Genomic DNA, 23,627 nt, shown 5'->3' with positions numbered 1-23,627 from the left:
GAGTGTAGAGAGTGGGTCATTAGACTGACAGGATCCTCGAAAATTATAAATGAATACAGAAATAAACTAAATACAAATAATATATAAACTAAATACAAATTATATATATATATATATATATATATATATATATATATATATATATATATATATATATATATATATATATATATATATATATATATATATATATATATATATATATATATATAACGTTGACATCTAAATTAAAATTGACTTTCCTAATAGACCCTGTAGGGGTAAAAAAAAAACACAACAATATACCTCGTTCTATATGTCTCGTGTTTCCAAATGTATGTGGGGTGCGATTGAGCCCCATGTGTCCTATTCTTAACCTGTTTATAATACGATCTTCTTCGATTTCTGCCCTAATTCATTCAAAGCTCGAATATGATTTTGTATTCCAGGCAGTCAGCCTACTTCACTTCAGTCCAACTTCTCTTGCAATATATTATTGGGCAAAACTGGCTAGACATTGATTGATTACATTTTCTTCTTAGGACAACAAGCAAAGCACCCAATCGTTTCTTTGTAACGTTAGGCTACTTATATTACTAAACCTCAGAATACAACCTGCTGATTTCTCACATATAAATGTTTATACAAAAATGAATACTAATTGAACGGCTTGTGTATTTTATTCAAGAAAGAAATAGAAACAAACCGTAACTGTGTTCACGTTGAATTTTATCGAAAAATATAAATAATATTTTCTTTAGAGTGTGTTGGCCAGGGTCCTTTCCAATGCATGTGCACCTTCTGTCTTTTTTCCTAATCAGCCCAGTGTGCATAAAGTATCATAGTTCTTTACACACGTGCGGTGGTGAAGTGTGGTGGGTTTGAGTTTCAGAGCACTGTGATGCCTCGCTGTGACTTCTGCAGACAAGGAAAGAAGAAAAAGCGCTGGAAATAAAGTTGATTTCCCCGCTCAGTGAATGGAGTTAACCGATTCTTCTTTTTGATTTACTATCAAAAATGGAAAGCAGTAGCACAGGTATGTTTGTATTTTGAAATAAGCCATAAATTGAGCTTTCAACTAAACTTCCCATGATTGGTTGAGGAGGTGCTTTCAGACTTTTCAGAGTCAGATTGATCCCCCTTTCCCAGGGACGAGTCTCACCAAAGACATAGCAAGCATGTCTTTGATGGACAGGTATGAAGAGGAGGACTGTTCTGATTCAGGTAAGAGTCGTGGTTGTTCTGGTTCTTCACTCACGCTACATACCTCAAGGCTTCTCCATGCCTTCTTCTGGCTCTCTCTTCTTGTTTTGTCTTTTTGCCAGACGGCAGTGCTGAGCTTGATGAAGAGGATGAAGAGGATGAAGGTGATGAAGGTGGGCAGTGTCACTCTTCCATTGAGCTTTGAGTCTCAATGACGAGGTGATTTGACAACAGAAATATTTCACTGGGAGTTAAAGTGTGTGTGTGTGTGTGTGTGTGTGTGTGTCTGTGTGTGTGTGTGTGTGTGTGTGTGTGTGTGTGTGTGTGTGTGTGTGTGTGTGTGTGTGTGTGTGTGTGTGTGTGTGTGTGTGTGTGTGTGTGTGTGTGTGTGTGTGTGTGTGTGCGTGGAATCAAGGATTCAACGCTGCAGTGTTGGCGTCTTAAGGGTTTTTTTGTAGCACGCTTCAGTGAGCGTTGTCCATTCAGATTTTTTCTCATTGACTCAGACTGTGATGAACCGTTGTGGTCTGCTACAATCAGAGAAGGCAACCAATGGACACAATTTGTATTGTTTTTGTGGTTTGCATCGTGAGACTCTGATGATCCTTTCTATGGCAAGTTCTAGAGGATTGGAACTGCGAGAAAAGTTCTCTTCTGAAGATGAACCAGGTGGCCAACGGCAGACCGAGAGGTACAAATTTCTATGTGATGCTGTGTTCCTTGGATCATTGTCGGTGTTCCAATCGGATAGTAGGATAACCAGCACGTTTAATCAGCCATAACATCCCCCTTCTCTTCAGGAGAGCAAAGCCAAGGCCAAAGACAAAAGAGCAGTCAGTCAGGTGAGCCATGGAAGATGTTTACTATTAAACGTTGTGGTGGATCGATCCAAAACATTCATATTAATAAAAGCTACTGTTGTTGACCAGTAATCTATGTATTGTTAAATTGAACCAAGGATTATAATTTTCCCATATAGCCAAAATGATATTTGTTTAATGTTTGCATACAGCCTGCAATTAAGGAAGCCGAAAAGTGCAAAGATACCAGCAAGTCATGAGAGGGTTCCTCAAAACCCTGTTGTAGGTCTCTGTATCGTGTTTGGACCAAAGCTCTTCGACATATTAAAGTCATAGGAGATATGATTATTCTCAACACTAAATTGTTGATGATGGTTTATCTGCACGAATGAAACACACGTCATAGAAATGTGTAATGTCAAAGAAAATATTCTAACCAATAAAGAATCTGCTGTTAGCCTAGAGGAAGTGTGTGGGAAAAACTAAAGTATATGGAATCGGCGCAAAGCCGCGTTACTGTAAACTATGGAAGGTAAGCTGTGTTTATCTTAATGCACAAAGGACTAAAAGCCTTTGAACATGCCTGGCCTTCTGTATGACAGGCAAGTTTTTTTTAAAAAATTATTGATCTGAACAGGAAAACAAGATTTAAACAAACTATCAGGGTCGTTGTCGGAACCAAGTTGGGGCGACAAAAGATCTTATCTTATCCCCAATAAAGAAGAGTTTAATTAATCAACTATCGTGTTTGAACGTCGTCATTTTATATTGCCTTTTGATTTATTTTCCAGAGTTGCTTCGACGAATCCGTTCTCAATTTGTGCAGGGAGTTTCAAACCCAGTTATCAAAGGTCTCCTGGATGACCTTTATCAGCATGAAGTGGTCAGTACTGAGGAAAAGGAATTTGTGATGGAGAACCAGAAGATCAAAACGGACATGGCTGATAGTATGAAGTTTAGGGACAAGCACTTGTGCTCCGACCTTGGTCTGATCTCTTCTTCTGCTGCGGTGGCTGAGATGTAACTATGAATTTCCTTTGTAAAGTCACTGCCGACTTTGTTTTGACAAGACATTACATTAAATCAGCTGACATATTGTTGATATGTTTAGAATAGGTCCTCCTTTCGGTGCTAGTACATGTGTAGACCTTTTGTATGGTCTCGGAAAAATCACGGAAATGTTTAGTTTCCCAAGAGGAAGCTAAAGTTTTGTTTTTTTATCTATTATTTTAAATGTTCAGGCGGATGCTATACGCAGCCAGATTTGCAGATCGGCTGCGGTACATGTTGGACAAAACTTGACAAGATCCACAAATGCATACAAACGAGTTCACATGTGGTAATCTGATGTGAAAGAGGGTGTGGACTTTAAGTTACAAAACACAAGTCAACTTTATGGATTTCTCCATTGTGATCTGTTCTGAAAGTTTGTTTAGATATCCTTTTTACAAAGGAAAAGTAAACAATATTTGTGATTTTTGGTAACGAAACGTGAATTGTCTTCTATTGGTAACAAGTTACTCACTTCCTTTTACATGCATGGTGCCACCTGCAGGTGTATGCTATGACCGCATCCAGATTGGTACATGGGACAAAATTTGATCTTGATTGCAAATCTAAAGTGAAAAATTACTATGGACACTGCCATCAGTGTGTGTAAAATTGGTTGCAAGTAGCTATGAATGAAAGCGTCCGCTAAATGCAAATGTTATTTCCTCACTTCAGGGTAAGCTGCAGTAATAAATAAACCTGGCACTGCTTCACCCTCCCTTTAATTTGATTATTTTGTTAGTTTAAAAATACAAATTGTTGAAACAACAATAATGACGCATGGAGGCAGAGTTAAAGTATTTACCGGTTATGAAAATCAGAACCATGTGGGGTCATCCCCAGCACCAGAAAGGTCCATGTCCTCCTAGTCCCACTGAACACCGGTCTGCACCATGCAGCACAACCCTTGGTGCGACAAAGGCCCCAAGACGCCAGGGCGAGATGTATGCCAGCGGGCCATGGGGAGGCCATAGACTGTATGACAGGATCAGGACCTTATTTAGTCAATGGTTAGCACTAGCGAAGGAAAACTATTGTCGCTTCTTTGCGGAGCAGGTCATACCTTCAGTGGGATCACAAGAACAACGCGAGAGCCTAAGAATACTACATTACAGGTTAGGTCATGGCAGGTCATCCAGGCCATTGTGTGGTTCCTCTTGACAACATTTGCACCCAGTTGCTGGGTTGGTTGTTGCAATGATTAAATAAACCAATGATAACCTGTCAGCATAACTCACCGCAGTACTCCTCCGGACTGAATGCTGCGTATACACAGAAACCTTGGAAAACCTCAAAATGATCCATGATTCCTACACCTTTCCAAAGGAAACGCTAGATTAATTCCATTTTATACGTTCAAAGATTGACACAAACATTGATCAGTTTTATCCATTTTCTTAATAACATGCTGGCAGGATGTGGATAACCTGATGAAAGTGTGTGGAGTCCAGCCATTTCAGAGAAATCTAAAACTCTCTACAGAGCTTGGCGAAATACATTGTCCCACTTTTGTCTCCAGGAATAATCACTCACTTACTACATTGTTCTGCTTCTTTTATTGAACATAAAGGCAAAAAAAAACACGTCTTGCACTGAAGTTGAATTTAATTTTGGATTGACACTGTTTTTGTTCCATCGTAACCTACTGGATAATTGTTATCAAGTGCAATTGTATTCAAGCCAGTAACAATTCAGAACAATAACAGGCACGTCTTGTGCAAATTGACCAGCATTGGAATAGCTCCTATAGACACAGAATACAAACATGCCAGAGGAAAACGATACAAAATCATTTGTTATTCATATTAATTTGGGAAGATTCTCCATGAGAATAATGTCCATTCACGGAAACAATGTAGAAATCAACACTGTATTCATTGCTGTGAAGAGACTACCAAAACAGAATTTGGTTAACATTCAGTCCTTTACGCAAAAGACAACACATTTTATGTTACTACCAACAAAACATTGGCCTATTTAATAATTGAGCAGACGTTGTGCATTGTCACTTTAACTTAACGTTTGGACACCCAAATGATATCAAGTTCAGTGTCTTAGACCAGGATTAATCCTGTGCTGAATTAAGATAGCACTATCGATTAAAGGGTAGGTTGGACACATTGCATGTGGTCTTCAGAATGACCAGAACACGATTTCTTTACTTAATTTAACATTGTCTGTCCAATAGTATATGCATTTGTACCAAGCATAGGTCCTTCCACTTGTTCACAGTACATATCAAAGCAAAGGAAACTAATATCACTAGTGTCAACTACCCAGAAACCATTGCGCTCGCTTGATTGGCGGTTGGTTATTATTTTGCCATGGTTTTGTCAGACAGGACAGACAGTGATTTTGATGTGAAGGATTTACTTGCGTCCTCCCAACAATTGTGTTCAGACGGAGGTTAAACACAAACCTGCCCTCAAAGCTATCTTTCGTTTTTTTAAAGTGTTACGATGCTTTCGGATCTACCAATTCACTACATGAATTAAATGTACATTGGGAGTTACATGGTCGGTGATCCGGTGTATGGTAAAGCAGTAGTCTTCCGCCAGGCTCTGAGAGGATGTGTGATCGGGTGGAATCTACTGGAATCAATAAGAGCCAATCGTCATCTTCAGTCCTTCACAGTTTAATTTAACATATTGGGCAATAAGCCATGTAGGATGAGGTTCAACTGATGCACACCCATTAGATTTCTTTCTTGTTTTAACAGCAGATGAAGGCCACAGACCCGATTGAAGGGGCTCAGCGTTGCGGCTTCTGCCACACAAGAACTTGCATTCTGTAGCTTTCCGCCATTATACAATCAAGGGACGTTTGGGAAATCTTGTGAGACCTAGATTGAATAACATTAACAAAACTACCCCAGTTGCATTCAAATGGCAACTAGTGAAAAGTAAACTTACTTTAACATACATATTAAATAGTGTGAAGTCCATGCAATGCGCATGGCTGGTTTGCATCAAATATGGTATGTCATTATTTGTGTATGGGAGACATCGGCCACCAGTGCATTCTTGCTAAAGTTACACGTAGAGGAACTCACTGCTTCAGCGCAACCAATCACCCAGACTTGAAGAGCAAGATGGCCACTTGGCCCAGGTAGAAGTAAATAAAATGCTTTGTTTCATGGGTAACATAGCTGCCAAAATTTCTCCCGACGATGCAGTGCCAGGTCGGGTTATACTTCTTATCAAACTCCTGAAACGATCAGAAGGGAAAAGGTGAGAACAGTTTGGATCCATGCCTTAAGAGTTGAAAATGGGACTGATAATAAAATAGAATTTTAGATGTAGGCTAAAGAAATATGGTCCATGCTCACCTTCTTGATGTATGCTGCGATGTCTTTCTCTATGTTATATTTCTCCATGGCCTGGGTGGCACAATCCACTGCATCCTGCTGCATGTCCTCGGACATGTCTGCATTTTTGATCACGGCCTTCCGGTCTGTCATGATGGCTGCTGGGGAGACACAAACATGAAACCGACCCCACACGTGGTGGCTGAACGTGACGGACCAATGGCATACGTGCTATCGTGGGTCGTGGATATACGCAGACATTAATCGACCATTTGGAAAAATGTGTGATGATCCATAACTATGCAACTCATTGCATCTTTTGCCTCAAATAATTTCGTCCCAGGCGGCATGGGCGTTGCATAGATGCTCTGTGAAACTTGATCCAGGTGGAGTTAAATTACTTGGCCAAATCACTTCGCCATGTAGGCAGGTTCTCTGGACTGGAGAGGCGTCAAGGGGACGGTCCTCCCTCGGTTAATGGCTCATCCGTTTCAAACGTTTGCAACTCCCTGATGGCTACACAGTGATAATAATGACTCGTAGCATGGGTCAAGTCATGTAAGCTACAATAATTAACCGCCATTAGAAATCGACAGCTGAAGGATTCAAACCAAACGGGCCACCACATGAATATGTCGCATGCGTCTCTCGAAGCAAACCACACTCACCTTTTACCGGACTCTTTGGATACTTGTGGTGTCTGAAGATCAATTGTACTGATATACCAAAGACTAATATGCCTTCAGATTTGCACAACCATGTAGGTAGTCCGTCAGCTATGCTACGAATCCTCACCCGCCCTTCACTCTACGCTGCGCTCCTCTCATTGGCTGAGCAGCTCGCCCTCCGTGTGTTGTGAGCATTCTCCTCCTGCTCCCATCTGCCAGCATCTTATTTCAACCCACAATGCACCACTGACGAAACAACACGGGGGGGGGGGGGGGTATCATGGGGGGTATTGTCACTACTGTATAATGAAATGCCTTTATGTGGCCCTGTAAAAAAAAAAACTCAAAGCAGTGTATATAATATGGCTTTTTCAGTTGAAAAGGTTTGGTGTACAAATTTATAACATTTACACCATCTTCTGCCTTATTTATTATCAGTTATATCAGTTGCTCTCCAGAATAATTTCAGTGGACCCTATGAATAAAGGCAAACCACTCAATTCACATTTTAAAGGTTTTTATTGAAAATGCTAAGAGAAAAGAAAAATTAGGCAAAGATACAAACTACTACCCAAATGACATCCCAAAACCACCCAATTTGATATCCCTCATACCAGGCATCTACGATTCCATCCTGTGATCCAACCTCCTGGTCCTCTGTTTCGTTTCCTTGTAAATAAAGCCGTGTCGATAAAAAAAAATTAAGATAGGCTATTAAAAAAAAAAAGTTGCTCTGGGACTCCATAATTAGTTCTTAACTCATTTGATTCCTGGAGAACGAATCCTGTTCCAAGCATCCATCCTTGCCTATCCCTTCCCTAATCGATCCACTCATCCAGCGGCAAGGATTGGGATCCACTCCTCCAATCAAAACCTTGAAATACCAGGAAGAAAATCAGAGGAAACCGTTAGAATAAATGTCAGAGCTGGGCCTAATCCAGATTTTTTTTTTTATGATCACTCATGACTACACATTGTTTGAGGAAAACGCCAATGAGCACCATGTAACTCAAATTGATGAAACTAACTATAAAAAGGGATTTAACTCTCCCAGGGGTGAAGAAACCAAAAAAACGGAACAATTTAGATTACATGTGACCATAAAAAGCTTACAAGGTCGGAAAAATGACACAGGTTAGTACAACCTGGCCTATGACTAGGGCAGCCTTTAAGGAAAAACAAAAAAGCAATGCACAGCACATTGAGCTTCAGCACCATACAGACACCTGGGAAAACCTCAAAGTAGGGAATAGGGAGCGTACCATCGGCTCCACCTGACTGCTCCTGCTCCTCAATAGAGGTCCTATCCTGACCATACAAATGACATGTGCTCCACACTGGTTTTATTCCAAATCATTGTTTAATCCTTATCTTCAGATGTCTAAAGGAAGACACAAGGGTAAAATACAGTTAAAGCAGAGTGAATCCCTCCGTCCAGATCACCCCCCCCCCCCCCTCCCCCCACATAATAAAAAAATAAAAAAGGCAACTTTCCAACTTTTTCAAAAAAGTTGAGGGCAAGTTACTCAACCTTTTTGAACCCGATCACAGCACAGTTTAACGTTGCAAATTCTGAGAAGACGAAAATTAACTAAAAACACAAAAGGGGGGAGGGGGGGGCAAAAACAGATGGACAGAGCAGTAGGTGGAGATACCTACATCCAAATACATCGAGACGTGAAATGCAAAACAACTTAAAAAACGGTTGACATCTGGAAAAAACCGACAAGGGGTAAAACAGCAGGGGGGGGAGAGAGAGAGGAGGGAGAGCGAGAGAGAAGGGGGTACAGGGGGGGACATAGGGCGTTCAGATTGGGTAGCAGAAGAACAAAAAAAAAGAAAAAAAAGCCAAAACACTTGGAAAAGATTTAGGAGCGGGAGCGGGAGCGGCTGTGCCGGGGGGAGTAGCGCGGCGATCCTCGGCCACGGGTTCGGGAGTTGCTGCGGCTGCGGGTGGCGCTGCGGCTGGTGGGGCTCCTGCTGCGGCTGCCGCGGCTCCGGGACCGGGAGCGGCCGTAGCTCGGGCTCCGGGGGCCGTCGACTTTCACGCGAATGTACGCGGTCTCTCCCTGGGTGACAGAAGAGAACTCAGCTTGGAGAACAGCATCCCCGTGTGGCGCATCGACATCACCACAGACGCCGTTTTGAGAGGGGGGGGGGGGGGGGTTTGGGGGGCGCCGACGCGACGGCACTTACCTTGGAAAAGAAAAACTTGGGGGAACAAAAACTAGAATCCCTAGAGCTACTCAAAGCGGCACACATACCTCGTGCGAGCGGAATTTGGTGTTGTCCAGTTTTCTCACGGCGTACGTCATGTCTTCCTTGCGCACAAACTCGACCACGCCGGTGCCGTCCCTGAAGACGTCGGCGTAGCACACGTCTCCCGCCTCGCGCATGTGGTCCTTCAGGTCCTGCCAGCTGCCGCTCTGGGGTAGACCTGCGCACGCACACAATTGTTAATTCCATGAGGGAATTTCAGGAAACCCGAATCCCTGTCATTCCCAAAACACAAACTTAAGTCAATTTACAGCATGAAAGTTCCCATTTGTGACAGTCAGTTATTTATTATTTAGGAAGAGAGAAGGGTGAACAGATCGTTTGTTTGCATTTCATAGAACTTAATTCCAACTACTGACTAGTCTTTTCCTGTACTTTACAGGTTCAAGATTACTCAGGGAAGGCATTCCCATTCCTTTCGCGTTAATGACTGATAGGTGAACAGGGAGTGTCATCATCTGACAGTAGCGGCTGCTTCTCAATTCAAGACAAAGTAAGACGCAGAGTTGGAACAAAAGCAGGTTTTTTTTCGCCCTCTTACCGGAGACAATGACTCTGTATTCGGAGCGCCTGGATGGAGGCCCGTATCTGCCCCTTGGAGCACCGATGCCGCCACCGCCGCCGCCACCACCTCCTCCTCCTCCTCCTCCTCCTCTTCCTCCATCACCACCGCCGAATCCTCCTCCGCCGCCGCCCCCACCTCTCCCCGACCCCCTTCCGCTCCGGGGGAACTCAACGCGGAGTCTGTAACCATCGTAATCATAGCCGTCGCGTCCGTAAACTGCGTCGTCTGCGTCCCTGTTGGGAAGAGAGTAATGGCCAGGGTTGGAGCGCGAGGACACCGTCCAGTGGTTGAAATGTAAAGGAGGCGGTGGATTTGCCGCACGTCTGACATCCATATTCTTCGGCTACGTTAGCGACTGCGGTCATGTCTGCAGGTCCACCCTCCATTCATCCATGCACCGGCATGCACACATAACATGCATGGAAACAGTCAAACCGAAACCATTCCCTGGGACGTGTACTTGCAAGGCAATCACTCACAAAGAAACCAGTGCTCCCAAGACAAGTGGCGGTGCAGCCAGGAGTGTTTGCCCTCGATGCCAACAACAATGCACAGTAACGTTATGCCGCCGGCATGGGGAGATAACACGCTACAAGGGGATAGTGCTCACGTCCAAAGGTCTCCCCCAACCAGCACACCCACCCTGGGTCACATCTACAGCATGCAGCTGTTCAAATACCAGGTTTTAGAGGATTAAACGCACGCAATACGGGCAGAGCGTCTTCTTTTAGGCCCTTGAGCATCCTCGGCGCACGCGTGAGTTAGCCACACAACATGGCTAACGTAGCCTAGCATGCTAACTAGCGTTAGCCCGTTACCTGGGGTCTTCGAATTCAATAAAGGCGAACGGGGGTCCTCCTCTCCGGTTCTTCAGGTCGATGTCCCTTATCGCTCCGTATTTGTAGAACACGTCCTCCACGTCCTTAGTGCGAATGTCAGGCGGGAGGTTCCCCACGTAGATCCGGCAGTCGTTGTTCCCCGCGGGTCCTCGCACAACGCTCCCTGACATGGCGGCTAGCCGACTAGCTCTCCGATCTACAAGCTAACCCGCGTTAACGTGTTGTTATCTGGTCGGGCGGCGGGCACGCGGAGGACGTCGTGCACGGCTCAGATAAAGTGCTTTTTAATATCTCCCAACAGTCAAAAATGAAAACGGGTGGGACCCCAGAATAAGCCGCGGCGCGATTGGTACTCCGCCCCCCTAGTCCGCAGGTTTACTACGATGAGAAGCCGATCCCGCACGCCACTCGTCGCCTCCCGGTTCCTTCAGGCCGCCGCGCGTCTTCTTCGAGCTCCAGGATTCCGGAAACGTGCATTTAGGGAGAGCGAAAGATTCCACCGCTTCCGCAAAACTAAATAGTGCACTAATTGGACAGGTTAATTAGGAGTACTTTACTCCTGTTACTTTGCGTTTTATTAATATTGACTTCAACTTATGATTTATCTAAATGTTTTTTAAAGGAACAATGTACACTAGATCTATGTATTATGCATTAATTCTGAAATACATACCTTTCACGTAGACCTATTTCTCAACTGTTGACCGTGATTATTTCATGCAAGCCTAGATACAAACTTTTCTTTATAATGAAATGTCCTCCACACAAGTGGGGAACGTATTATTTTGGCAAAACATTGTACAACATTGCATACTCACAAAATGATTAATGTTACACCATTTAAAACCAATAATACACACAGTGAGTGAACAGTATTTATTGTTTTGTTTTCAGGTGCACATGGATATCAATAATATTAATATTTTCAGTGCAAACTAAACCAGCAACTAATAGACAAAGGTTACATAAAAGCTTGCAAAATGTGCAAAATGTTTAAAGGCAGCCGAGTTAAATGGTGAGCCTACTATACCCAATACACACAGTGGTTGCTATTGCACTACAATTAGATATACACAATAAAGAAACTATTCATACTGCAACATTTGTATCCATACAATAGTCAACAGTTAATATGAACGGATCATGCATGCTTTCAAACATTTAGCCAACGGGCAAAACCAGGAGTCTCATTGCGCTAGGATCAAATCTATAAACCTCCATGTCAGTGTTCATCAAACCAGTTTGCTCGCATTCGATTATTTATGACAATCCATTGTTAGCTATGCCAAGCTATTGGCACATTTTGTAAATCCCTAAAGCACCACACTACAGATCTCCTGGAGGAGTTAACAGGGGAGGGGTGGTGGACCATGCAGTAGAGTTGGTGCAGCTGAGAGCACACAGGCTGTTCCAGGGGGGGGTCAGTACGCATGACCGGGCCCGTACAGGTGTGGTCCGCGCTCGCCGCCATTCTCCCCCCCGGTGTACTTCCCCTGACACGCCAAGCTGTTCACCTACGGGCAGGAAACAAAAAATAAAACTGAAACTCGTCACACAGCACCAACTGGCCACGCTTATCGCATGGCTGATCAGATGGACAAAGGAGTCCTAGGCTTTATTATTGAGGTCTACCTAGGACTGCTCGATTATGGAAAAAAATCATAATCACGATTATTTTGGTCAATATTGAAATCACAATTATTCGAACGACTATTTTTGAGATTGAAAACATGATGTAACTGAGAAACACTTTGTAATTTCGATTTTCTTTTTTGGTCAAAAAGAAAATGTTCAAATCTAAAAGAAGGTAAAGATATATATATCCAGCTGTTCAGCTTTCTATAAAACATTTAATAAAAAAATAAATAAAATAAACAACTCAATTATATTAGTTTTGTGATCGGTTGACGCTAAAATCGAAATCGCGTTCAAATTTAAATTAATCGCCCAGCCGTAGGTCTGCCTGCATTATCGTGCCCTATAGTGTTCTAGGAAGTCTACGTAGACTGGGGACACTGGGGATCTGACGCCGTTACCTTCTGGCTGGGAACACCCTCACAACTAGCCTGGACTAATCCGGCACTAATCTACAAACTCCTGTCTTATTTGCTCAGGCAGATGCGTCTGGCTACCCTCTGGTTCGGAAGGATTTCCAGGAGACCGGGTCCCTGGCCGGGCCAATCAACACTGTTTATCTAATGTGGGGCGGGTTTAATGTGACCACAGTGCAGAGGCGACCACTATGGGAGCGCCGTTGAGACATTTGAATGAACAACCAAGAGGGCTGCTGATGATGTGTCACGTGTTTCATCGCTCTGATTGGTTCGAGGTCTATCCAATTGCATCCAAAGGCATTTTTGGTCGGCGCCCCATTTGATGCCTGTTTGAACGCCCCTGGGAACTCACTGGCATCAGCGGAATGGTCTGGAGATGTCAGGCCAGCTGCCCGCTACACTGTGCTACCCCCAGCTCAACCCAGTAGACACCTGCCTCAGCCCTCTTGATGAACTGCTCCGTGGCGGTGTTCTGGTTCTCCTTGTGGCCCCGCCACGTCCGGAGGGCAGAGGCCTGCAGGGCGCGGCCGTACGAGAAGCTGAGGACCCAGGGCGTGGCCAGCGGGCAGGTGTTGATGGCGTTGAGGTTCACCGAGGCCTCCTCCTCGCTCTGCCCTCCAGAGAGAAAAGCCACTCCTGCACAAGGAAAAAGGGAAAAAAAACATCCATAAAGGTGTCCCATGACATGCCTCCAGGGGTCGCCGTTACAAGCCGTTTTGAAAATCAGCCTCTTCTGACATCAGAAGTGGGCGAGTCCACCTAGATGTGTGACGGATAGATGAGCAACGTTTGCTACAGTAGTTCACTGGATAGGCCGGCAGACTGATCTATCCAGCACACATCTAGGTGGACACGCCCACCTGTGACGTCAGAAGAGGCCGATTTTCAGAACGCTTGTTACGGCTACCCCTGTTGGCATGTCATGGGACCTTTAACAGCTAAGAGTAATAACGTGGTGGTTTATGTCTCCCTCTGGTGGGGGGGTGGGGATGAGAGGAAGTGACCTGTAACGGCCGGTGGAACAGTGCGCCGCAGGGCGGTGACCGTTGCCATGGCTACCTCCTCCGGGCTGTACTTGGTGGAGCAGGCGTGTCCGGGGGTCACCATGTTGGGTTTGAGCAGGGTGCCCTCCAGGTACACATGGTGGTCCGACATGGCCTTGTAGACCGCGGCCAGCACCTGGGGAAACCAACACCCGGCTCCTGAGTCTGAACGTGGCTCCGGACATTCCCCTCGTTCCCGTCTTTTCAGGATGGTTTATTGTCATATGCACAACAATTACAGAAGCAGTTGCTGGCAATGGAATTCTTGAGTCTCAGGCTCCTTCATTAGTGCAGTATAAAAAGGAAAGTATAAGAGAAACACAAGTAAGAGAGCTGAGACCTAAATAAACGAAAATTAAAAAATAATGTACAATACTGGACATGAATAATTAGAATAAAATAAAAATACAATAACAACTGTAATGTATACATAGATGCAGTATAAACAGGTGTGAAATGTAAGCAGACATTGTTTTACAGATGTTTTTATTTTGCTGACGTGTGTACCGGGTGCTTGGGTGTGACGCTGTGCCGGTATCCGTCTCAGAGGACATGGGAGGCAGATCACGGAGGACCTACCTTCTCAGTGACATACTGGCAGCGCTTCAGGTCATGATCGCCGTCGGGCAACAGCTCCGGCTCGATGATGGGCACGATTCCATTCTGCAAAGCAGGAAACGCACATAGGGGGACTGAAGGCCGGTTATAGTCCTCCGTAAAGTGCTGTCCGTAGACACAGAGAGCCATATTTTTTGGGGGGGGTCCTCTAACAAAATCATTTCTGGAATCACTTTTCCCAGTTTGACTTTGCACCTTATTTACCTTGTCCATTGTTTACTTTGCACATTAAGGACCAATAGAACACCAAACACGATTTGAAAAGCTTTTGGAAGTTTAATTACAACACTATTTACATGGTTTGTAGTTAACATATATGATCGATCGGTTAGCGAATCGCTTTGCGTATCCGACATCCCGATGGAGAACTTCGAATGCTCCAGGGGTTTCCGTAGTTACGGAGTCGGATTACGGAGTCGGAGTAGTACACTTGGCCTTGGCCCTTGGGGCTCTAGAAGGACCATCGTACCAGCTTTGTAGCCAAAGCTCAAATGCTACGGGGCGATGGTGCTGAACTCCTCACCTGCTGGCAGATGCTGCAGTAGCGCGCCAGGACGTTAGCGTTCTCCGTGATGGCCAAGCTCGAGGGATTGGTGTCACTGATCTTGAGCACGCAGCGCCACTTAGCGAAGGAGGCGCCGTCTTTCTTATACTGAGCGCATCGCTCGGACAGCCCGTCCAGGCCTGCGGGGGGGTTACAGGAGACATCAAGACAGAGTGCTTCACAGATAGTATCACCGTGTGGGAGAAAGAAATACGAAACCAAAACAACGCATGCACACAAAATAACTAATTATACAAACCAACGAATGAACTAAGGTAAAGTATCCTACCCTGTGTGGTGGTTTCCCCACTAGTGCCAGCCAATGGAACGACGCCCTTGTCCACCTGAGAATGAAAGGATGACAGACACGTTTGTTTTAAATGCACAAAAACCTTTTGTATTCACTGTAGAAAAAAAACTGTACTTTGACCCAACTGTGTGCGCACGTGTGTGTGTGCGCGCGCGTGCGCGCGTGTTTGTATAGGCCTACCAGCACCGTAACCAGCACCGTGACACCAATCATCCAAACCCATCTGTGGGTGCACCTGCATGTGTGAGCACGAAGATGTGCGCGTGCGTGTATGTGCACGTATGCGTGCGTGTTTGTGTACCAGCACCATAACCCCACCTTGACACCGATCAGGATGCCGCGGTCGCGGATCATCTTGACGAAGGGCACGCCGCCGTCCGAGTGCTGGTAAAGCGTCTCGTGGAAGAAGATCACTCCGCCGATGCACGCGTTGATCCGCTCGTCGGCACTGAACAGAATCTGCCGGTACTGGCGGCGGTTTTCCTCCGTGTTCTCCACGCCCACCTGGGCCAGCCGCTTGGCCATGCTGCCTGTTAGGGCACAAACACACCGGGCTCGCCCACGCTGCCAGGAACACGCTTCATCCCATGACCGACACTCAACACCGAGTTGCCTCACACAAACAAAGTTTCGCTTTCGCTTTCCGAAAAGGACACGCTCTTTGGATGAGTGACACAATTCTTTTTACAGTCACTTAGACACCGTAAGTCACTATCCAAAGCGACTTACGGTGTCTCCTTGAGGACTGAATAGGAAACGTATAGCTCGTCTAAAGTGTGTATTTGTGGACGGTGCGGGTTGAGCTAACACGCCGCAAAGGAGGCTGTTGCTGCGGACACAGGGTACACAGGGGAGGGAACCACCCGCCTCCCGGACTGCCCCCCTCTGGCCCCTACACCATCCTGGCCACCGCGCCTCATCTAGTTTTAACAAGGGCAATAACAACACGTTTGATGCGTTTAGCGTGGTGTACGGAGAGCGGGACAGACCAACAGACTCGTCCGCCGCCAGGATGCCCTTCCCCGGAGCGACAATGCGGAGCGCTGTGTCCTGGAGGTCCTTCTTCTGCACGGCGGACAGCGTGGGGCCCTGGTGCGTCATGCTGGGCAGATGGCCTCACAATCTGCCTTGGAAAACACAACCAAATAGCATGGAGCAGTACATTTTCAGTCAAACTTTTTTTGTTGTTTTCTATTTGCAATTTGAATAAAATAATACATAAACACATATAACTCGAATATCAGCTAATTGCATTTAGCAGCGGGCAAAGTGTTAGTTTAAGAGACAAAGTTTTTGAAAGGTTCAGCTGCATACATACGTAGCCTAAATGGATTACAATTAAGTTAATTTATAATCGTTACAAGCCATGTTTATTGCTTAGAATCAAAAGGCAATAAGTAATCTAGTTAATGATCATTAGTCAAACCTAAACGTATGAACTAGGAATGTAGGCCTACTACATTCAAAGGTGGTATACAACTTTTCCTAACTGGATTCATTATTTGAAGTAATATGATACTCTTAATTTGTTTTTGGCTTGGAAGCAAAGTAATTGATTGCACTAAATGAAAAAACAAATATAAATGCAAAGAATAAAAAACGAAATTATATCTGAATATACTTCAGAAATACATAATATTTACTCATTTAAACTTTTAACAGGTCTTCCTTTGTCCTCATGAATGAGTAGTGTATCTGCCTATGCTATGAGTTCCTATGAATTGATGGTCCGATAAACAAACAACTGTCTCAAGTACAGACAACGTATTCAAAGAAGGGTAAACGGTCTTACCGGACTGGGAGTCAGAGAGGATCGCTGGGGATGGCCGGGGAGACGGACACTGTCGCAGAATCCCTGACAGATGTAGTTTGTATCCACGGTAACTGTGTCACACCTCACAAGCCGACGCCCCATGGGCGGGCCTACACACCACATGATGTCATGGAGAATTCAGAAATGAGGATGAGTTTTGACAAATCATTCCAATGCATCTGTGGGAAATCTAGGTTGTACGAAGTAGACCATGTCTTAAGACTGTGATTGAACACACATTGGTCAAAACATCCGCTGGGAAAAACACACACACACACACACACACACACACACACACACACACACACACACACACACACACACACACACACACCAACAGTTTTAACAGAAAACTAACACAAAGATAAAGTGGCATTAAACTTTTTTTAAAGTTGATCTTAATTCTAGCATTATCATTTTAAAAGAGCGTTTGGATCACATTATGGTCATCCGTGTATATAGGTTTGGTTACACCCCCATAAAGTAACCTAATTTTAGAAAAAACCATACCTCTCAGCTATTTATATCTTAATTAGATGAAATGTGCCCCGGGCAAAGTGCTGAATTCCCCAGATGATTGGATCCTCACCCTTAAATCCCCAGGAGAACCAAGAGTCTCTGAGCGATTCACGCACTCAGTGGCTTCGTGCCCCAGCAAACACGGAACATTCCAGAGCGTTTAATATAAGAAAACAGAAATCATGGTGTCGCGAGAATAAAGTAAGATACAGGAGGGTCATTTTGTTCTGCATGTGTCAACATGCATATGACTTACATTTGAATATGAGTTGCATCATATAGCCTAGGTTGTAAACTTTGAGAAATCAATTTTCTTTTATCGATAAATACTATACATAATGAAATGGATAATTAAATAATACAAGCATATAAGACAAGGTGTAACATAGGACATGCATAGAAACAGTGCCATAGCAATTTAATCTCTTTAAATGATTCCTATCACCAGTATTTGTTTAAGTCCATTGTAATTATGATGACCAGCCTCTTGCTCAAGGACACTACAGTTGGTCTGCAGATATACGGGGATCAAACCCAGTACCATTCAGCTGGTACTGTCTGAGAGTCCATCTGTTACGGGGGTCAAACCCAGTACCATGCGGCTGGTACTGTCCATGCGCCCCCCCCCCCCCCCCCCGGGCCCTGATGTGCAGCGTTGAGAGACAGCCCGCAGCCGCCCGGCATCCCCTTCCCAGTGACAGTGGGTCAGTGTGTCTGTGGGACCGGATGTGGGCCACTGGACCAGAGACTGCTGCCAGAGCCACCCAGAGACCCTGCAGACCCACTGAAGACAGGGGCCTGAGGAGGGAGCCCAGAGTCAGGAGGAGGGGCGTCCCCGGCTGTCAGGCACCGTTCTGGAGACGCCCGGGACAGAGGCGGGAGCGGCCGCGGTTATATCCGGCCCGCGCTCCGCTGGGGCTCCACGTTTTTAAACGGTCCTTCGTACCTAATTAAAAGCGTGTCGTGATGAGCTGGAGCGAGGCCTGGTTCTGCTGTCCTATTAGGGCCGGTGGAACTAGGTCGCTCCACTCCCGGAGCTGCTCCAGAGGAGAGGGGGCATGATGTGGGGGAGGATGCATCATCGATGTTGCTCTTCATCGGCTAAAATACACAGGGGTACACAGGAAAGTTATTTCCAAAAGAGGAACATTCACCATTGAAATATAGTGTAATACGATGGTTAATGTTCCACCGCAGTGGGGAGCTACACTGTGTGCAATATGAGATGGGGATAAGGGATTCCCTTACCCAGTAACAGCCCAGTCGACACTGGGGCGTCACAATAAGGATTTATGTATCAAGGTTAAAGACCACTGACAATAAACGACTCCCCTAGTCAAGTAAGCTGCCCTTGAGCAAACGTACAGGGTAGGTGTGAGCACTTGGCTGTGTAGAACATGTACTGAGGTTTAGGGTATTTGTGAGCATATGGCGCCTTTTGGTAGCATATAGCATGGGTCGGACTACAAATGTGTATAAACATCAAGTAAACTCAAAAGGCCTGGATTTAGTGACAGTCAGCTAAAATGTCGATTCTCCGCGGGTCTCAAATCCCAGCAGATAACTGTGGTAATTAAATCGAATTCCAATTAAACTATTGAAATAAAAATGTTAAAATTGATGTAGTATATATTAGCAACTACCCCACTGAGGTAAAGCAGTAATGTCGCTCACCACTAAATCACTGTTCACTCCACTCGCAGGCTCACAGTGTCCAGGTCTGGCTCCTGAGCGGCAGCACTGCCCTAGTCCTGATCCGCTTGGCCAAGCACCTCATCCACAGTCAAAGTTCCCGGTAGTGGTCCTGCGGGGACCAGAGTCCCCTCGTGGCCTTGGCCTCACGGCCCGGATGGTTCCGAAGTTTCAGGACCGCCTCCACAGGGATTTCTTGAGCAGCCGGGGGTCGAACAAGGTTCCGTAGAAGAACTTCTGGCTCTGGAAACGATCCAGGGTGCGAAGGGGGCGTGTGGGGTCCTTACACAGCAGCTAACGGTTAGGCAAGCAAGGGTGAGTTAGGAAGCACCCTTCAAACTGGCCCTTCAGACCGCTTCACATAGACATTATAGAGGAAGACGCTTCAACAAGACATCATTCAAAGGTAATGAACATAATAATACACACTCAGGGCAGGTACATCAAGAACAATGTGCATTCGGCTTATAGATATGTGTCCGCCAGTGATGGAAGACCTGAATGTTACTTCTTTTTTTTTTAAGTACACATCCCTACCGGGCTGACTAGAAAGACGGACACAAATCTACCAAGAATAGTGGAGTGCAGTAGATGGGCGGTTTGACTACCAGACCAAAGGTCTGTACTTGGTACTGACCCAGTACTGGGTTCAATCCCCCAACGTCTGCCCTTAAGCTGTAGGCATCCTTGAGCAAGTTGCCCAGCAGGTAAACACCCTACCTGTCCCTGACGACCTTTCATTTAATTTACCGCAGGTCACTCTGGGTTCAAGCGCCTGCTCTGTGATGAAGCACCAGAGTACTAAACGGCCGTACCTCTCCCGGCCGCCACCAAGGACCACAGGGCGATGCCCAGGGGCCACCAGTCTGCTGCGCGGGTGTAAGGACCTCCGCCCAGAACCTCAGGAGCTGCAGACACACATCCACCACGACAACCATCAGGCAGCCTATTGGCTGCAGGGGCTCACGCATCACATCCTGTTAGATCGCTTTAAGCTCCCGGCCTTAAACGTGTAAAACAAAATATATTCAACGACTGGTAAGTGTTAAGTGTTGGCAATTGTGCGCCTTCCCTCCTGCATCTTTGAGTGGAGTGGTTATTATTAGACAGACAGACAGACGTGCAGACAGACGTATTGGCGGACACACAGGCAGAACTGACACACAGGGACAGAGAGGCACTGCAGACCAATTTGAGAACAGGCCTATTTCTGTCTTGACATCGTTTTAGAGTTGAATGTAAAAAAAGCCACGCTAAACATCCTCGTCGTTGTTGACATATTTCCATATTCTATCTTTGAAACTTAACCTCCGGGTGCCAACACTGAACTAGAACACTAATGCTTATTATCTCATTAATATTAACATACTAATTGATAACTAATAGATGACCCTGGGGTTTCATCAGAGGGGGGCGTTGAATCGGTGAGATTCGATCTTTGTGCTTGGTGACTCCTGAATTATTATCTTTCATGTATCAATCCCATTGTATGCATAAGCCTACAGAGAGCAGGGCACTACACCGTGCAGCCTTTAAAAGCTCGAAATCTAAGAGAGCCCGAAATCTGCCAGGTGGAGATGGCCTTCGTTACAGCAGAGCAGTCAGGGGGATTATAAGCCGAGGAGGAGGTTTGTTTAAATATGTATGTGTTATGTGTAAGGTTGTGATCCATTCTTGACTTGATTGATTGACATGATGGCTCTTTCTTTTTTGACTCTTTTAAAAACATGTATAGATAATATATATATAGGATATGTTTATTCAGAATGATTATGATCAATATACCTTGTAGTCTTTTCCAGCAAAAATTCCCAGAAAGATATTAAGAAACGAGAATCCCTCCTTTGTAATAGTCTCGCCCGTAATCATTCCTAAACGAGTTATTTTACAAAACTTGTTTCTTAGCTTCACATGATCCCTGAATCATGCAGAAATCCTACAGAAGACAAAAAAAGGAGCAAACTTCTAATTTCCACATTAAGGTAAACTAAAACACGTTGATAGAAACCATTGAAACATTAAGCAATACAACGTGTTAAATCCCACCGCAACACAAACGAAACGCGCTCCCCAGCTCTGCAGCGAACAGGCGAACGTTGTTTCCCTCAAAACTCCCGCTGAGCAGCCAGTAGGTGTGCAGGTCCCGGCTGTTGCAGACCTCAGCTACTGGGGGGCAGCAGACACAGCAGACACAGGGCGGCGAGGCCCTCTCCAAGGTTCTGCAGTAGGCCAACTCACCCACTGGGTGGCAGCAGACACAGCCGACACAGGGCGGTCAGGCCGTTAAAACCGACGGACCACGCAGAGCGGGAAGTACCTGCTCGGTTCTTTCTGGTACTACAGCGGTACTTAATGCAGAAAACCAAGGAGAAGGTAAATTATACGATCACCACAATGAAGGCTGCAGGAGGCAGCTCAATCAAGAAATATATTTTTTTCCAATTAGTTGAGTCCGAGTTTGTGAAGTTTAAAGTTAAATAAGTTAAAAGTCTATATCAATTTAACATTTAGATTTTTGTCAAAGTTTGATAATTGGCCTACAATATAGACAAGGGTTTAGTGTTGCCAGATTTGGCCAGATTGGGCGGAAAATAGGACCCAATCTGGCAACACTGATACTGATTATGGAATGTAAAAAGGATGACAATACCATCATACTGGGAAAAGACTCTCAGATGGAGAACAATTTGTGAGACACAGGAACACTTTTATTGACAGAAACAGGAAATTTCAAACAATGTTTACGCAAATATACTGCACTGAACCGTTTGGGTTGAAATGTTGGGAAGAACATAGATTTTGGTTAACATGTGACTGGATGAACGGGCACAGCAGCACACATAAAAACAAACAACCAGCTTACAAAAATATCCGAAAATACTTTGATAAAAAGTGCTTTAGTTTTAAAATTAGAAAACATCAGCCGATAGCTGCACCACACGTTTCCATGAGGATCAATTTCACCTACCAAAGTGCTATAAATTATTGAAGTATATATATATATATATATATATATATATATATATATATATATATATATATTTACGTTGCACTGTTCATGATGTATATTGCACCGGTTTGAAATGGAGGCGTAAAAGGCAGAAAAGACAGGCTTTCTTAGTAAAAAATAAAATAATCTGTGGTACTTTTATAGCGATAGCCCTTCCTGTCAAAGTGACGATCATACAGGCGTATTCTTATTCCCTCAATATCTCAGTTTCAAAATAAACTAAATCCAAACACCGTAAGAGGTGACGTATATAGCGCGGGAACCCCCAGACCTAAACTCTGGCGCTGAGGATCGAAAAAAGGATCTGAAAGCGCTCCCAACGCGTCCATAAACTTCTAGCATGCTAACTGATCAGACAGGCTGTGTTCCCAGCCAGCGGGAACCGGCTTCATCCGGCTAACACACACACACACACACACACACACACACACACACACACACACACACACACACACACACACACACACACACACACACACACACACACACACACACACACACACACACACACACGTAATGAGTCTATGTGGGATGAGTTTACGCGGCACATTAAAACATATTCAACTGAAATGACAACGCGAATGTTTCGTTTTTGGTCAGCATTCCACTTCGGGAATGTCCCAATCGCCCGGACACAGTTAAAGCCCGGTATTGGGACCATCATCATCATCATCATCATCATCAACATCTGCAGGTTATACTTGTATGTTCTCATTTTGCATTAACCATTTCTAGTTCAAACAGCCCCACCCAGACACCTGCAGCCAGCGCGCCAGCAGAGACGCACACACGTATATCTACCACCACCACAACAACCACCACCACCACCACCTCCCTCATTTACCCCCATGCCCACCACCCTCATCAACACCCTCATCAACACCCCCAACCATGACCCCCCCGACCACCACCCCCAAAACGAGCGAGGCAGTGTTCCTTCCTCCAGGCAGACGGGTGTCACGGCGTGGGGAGCGTCTTCACTTGCGGCGGCTGAAGATGCTCTTCTTGCTGGAGCTCTTGTCGGCCGAGCTGAAGCCGATGAGGAGGCGGGCCTTCTCGTCTTCCTCCTGCTGCTGCTGCTTCATGCTGCTGTCCAGCTTGGCCTCCAGCGCCTTGCGAGACTCCGTTCCCTGCGCGGGCTTCAGCCGCAGCTTCTCCTTGATCATCTGCAGGAGGACCGCGGCGTCAGCGGGACACAACATCGATACGGCGATACAGTGTCGCCCTGCTTCCTACGATACGAGAATCGATACACTGGCCACGCCGAATATCGATGTAATATTTCAATTTTTTGTTTTCCTTTTTAGACAGGAAATGTTGCCCCAAATCTCGATAG

At 45.3% G+C, this 23,627-nt stretch overlaps 4 protein-coding genes and 1 long non-coding RNA gene across 10 annotated transcripts in view; 1 reads left to right on the top strand and 4 right to left on the bottom strand.

Annotated features, from left to right (window-relative positions):
- Window positions 1-315: 315 nt before the first annotated feature.
- LOC115561675 (uncharacterized) lies at window positions 316-4,998 on the top strand. Its single transcript, XR_003979953.1, has 5 exons — window positions 316-1,203; window positions 1,305-1,401; window positions 1,802-1,873; window positions 1,983-2,024; window positions 2,774-4,998. It is a non-coding gene; the product is annotated as an uncharacterized LOC115561675 (long non-coding RNA).
- dynll2a (dynein, light chain, LC8-type 2a) lies at window positions 4,573-7,226 on the bottom strand. Of its 3 annotated transcripts, XM_030381861.1 has the most exons (4): window positions 7,008-7,226; window positions 6,361-6,500; window positions 6,085-6,239; window positions 4,573-5,623 (listed from the first exon to the last, which is right to left on the bottom strand). In XM_030381861.1, the coding sequence occupies exons 2-3, from the start codon at window positions 6,490-6,492 to the stop codon at window positions 6,102-6,104; spliced, it is 270 nt and encodes an 89-aa protein (XP_030237721.1). In that variant the 5' UTR covers window positions 6,493-6,500; window positions 7,008-7,226; the 3' UTR covers window positions 4,573-5,623; window positions 6,085-6,101. The 3 variants fall into 3 exon arrangements, with proteins under 3 accessions (XP_030237721.1, XP_030237719.1, XP_030237720.1); XM_030381859.1 differs by having other exon boundaries at window positions 4,620-6,239; XM_030381860.1 differs by having other exon boundaries at window positions 4,620-6,239; window positions 6,361-6,497; window positions 7,008-7,225.
- Window positions 7,227-7,507: 281 nt separating this feature from the next.
- On the bottom strand, window positions 7,508-11,181 carry srsf1a (serine and arginine rich splicing factor 1a). Of its 2 annotated transcripts, XR_003979926.1 has the most exons (5): window positions 10,668-11,181; window positions 9,826-10,082; window positions 9,272-9,444; window positions 8,270-9,076; window positions 7,508-7,881 (listed from the first exon to the last, which is right to left on the bottom strand). XR_003979926.1 is itself a non-coding variant. In XM_030381607.1 (4 exons), exons 1-4 carry the CDS (start codon window positions 10,856-10,858, stop codon window positions 8,876-8,878), a joined length of 822 nt encoding a protein of 273 aa, XP_030237467.1. In that variant the 5' UTR covers window positions 10,859-11,181; the 3' UTR covers window positions 7,508-8,875. The 2 variants fall into 2 exon arrangements, 1 of the variants encoding a protein (XP_030237467.1); XM_030381607.1 differs by having other exon boundaries at window positions 7,508-9,076.
- A 368-nt stretch (window positions 11,182-11,549) lies between these two features.
- On the bottom strand, window positions 11,550-17,138 carry aldoca (aldolase C, fructose-bisphosphate, a). Of its 3 annotated transcripts, none has more exons than XM_030381993.1 (9): window positions 17,050-17,138; window positions 16,247-16,380; window positions 15,576-15,787; window positions 15,237-15,291; window positions 14,927-15,087; window positions 14,365-14,448; window positions 13,747-13,921; window positions 13,175-13,378; window positions 11,550-12,202 (listed from the first exon to the last, which is right to left on the bottom strand). In XM_030381993.1, exons 2-9 carry the CDS (start codon window positions 16,356-16,358, stop codon window positions 12,015-12,017), a joined length of 1,191 nt encoding a protein of 396 aa, XP_030237853.1. In that variant the 5' UTR covers window positions 16,359-16,380; window positions 17,050-17,138; the 3' UTR covers window positions 11,550-12,014. The 3 variants fall into 3 exon arrangements, with proteins under 3 accessions (XP_030237853.1, XP_030237852.1, XP_030237854.1); XM_030381992.1 differs by having other exon boundaries at window positions 16,247-16,384; window positions 17,050-17,123; XM_030381994.1 differs by having other exon boundaries at window positions 13,179-13,378; window positions 16,247-16,384; window positions 17,050-17,122.
- A 4,829-nt stretch (window positions 17,139-21,967) lies between these two features.
- The window catches only part of LOC115561305 (protein KIAA0100), a 30,631-nt gene continuing 28,971 nt past the window's right edge, over window positions 21,968-23,627 (bottom strand). The window contains 1 exon segment of the mRNA XM_030381256.1: window positions 21,968-23,457. Coding sequence (XP_030237116.1) covers window positions 23,269-23,457 — 189 coding nt within the window. The 3' untranslated portion in view covers window positions 21,968-23,268.

The sequence above is a fragment of the Gadus morhua genome, chromosome 16 (assembly GCF_902167405.1).
Source record: "Gadus morhua chromosome 16, gadMor3.0, whole genome shotgun sequence".
Classification (NCBI taxonomy): Eukaryota; Metazoa; Chordata; class Actinopteri; order Gadiformes; family Gadidae; genus Gadus; species Gadus morhua.
The sequence above is the reverse complement of the archived record's forward strand: the minus strand, read 5'-3'. Positions and strand labels throughout refer to the sequence as shown.

Coding starts and splice junctions, on each gene's coding strand:
- aldoca (XM_030381993.1), bottom strand. CDS start 16,358: ATGACGCACCAGGGCCCCACGCTGTCCGCCGTGCAGAAGAAGGACCTC. Junction 15,788..16,246: donor GGCGGCGGACGAGTCTGTTG/GTCTGTCCCGCT, acceptor GTGCCCTAACAG/GCAGCATGGCCAAGCGGCTG. Junction 13,922..14,364: donor GCCAGTATGTCACTGAGAAG/GTAGGTCCTCCG, acceptor TGGTTTCCCCAG/GTGCTGGCCGCGGTCTACAA.
- srsf1a (XM_030381607.1), bottom strand. CDS start 10,858: ATGTCAGGGAGCGTTGTGCGAGGACCCGCGGGGAACAACGACTGCCGG. Junction 10,083..10,667: donor ATTGAATTCGAAGACCCCAG/GTAACGGGCTAA, acceptor TCTTCCCAACAG/GGACGCAGACGACGCAGTTT. Junction 9,445..9,825: donor ATACAGAGTCATTGTCTCCG/GTAAGAGGGCGA, acceptor GTGCGTGCGCAG/GTCTACCCCAGAGCGGCAGC.
- dynll2a (XM_030381861.1), bottom strand. CDS start 6,492: ATGACAGACCGGAAGGCCGTGATCAAAAATGCAGACATGTCCGAGGAC. Junction 6,240..6,360: donor TCGCAGCATACATCAAGAAG/GTGAGCATGGAC, acceptor TGATCGTTTCAG/GAGTTTGATAAGAAGTATAA.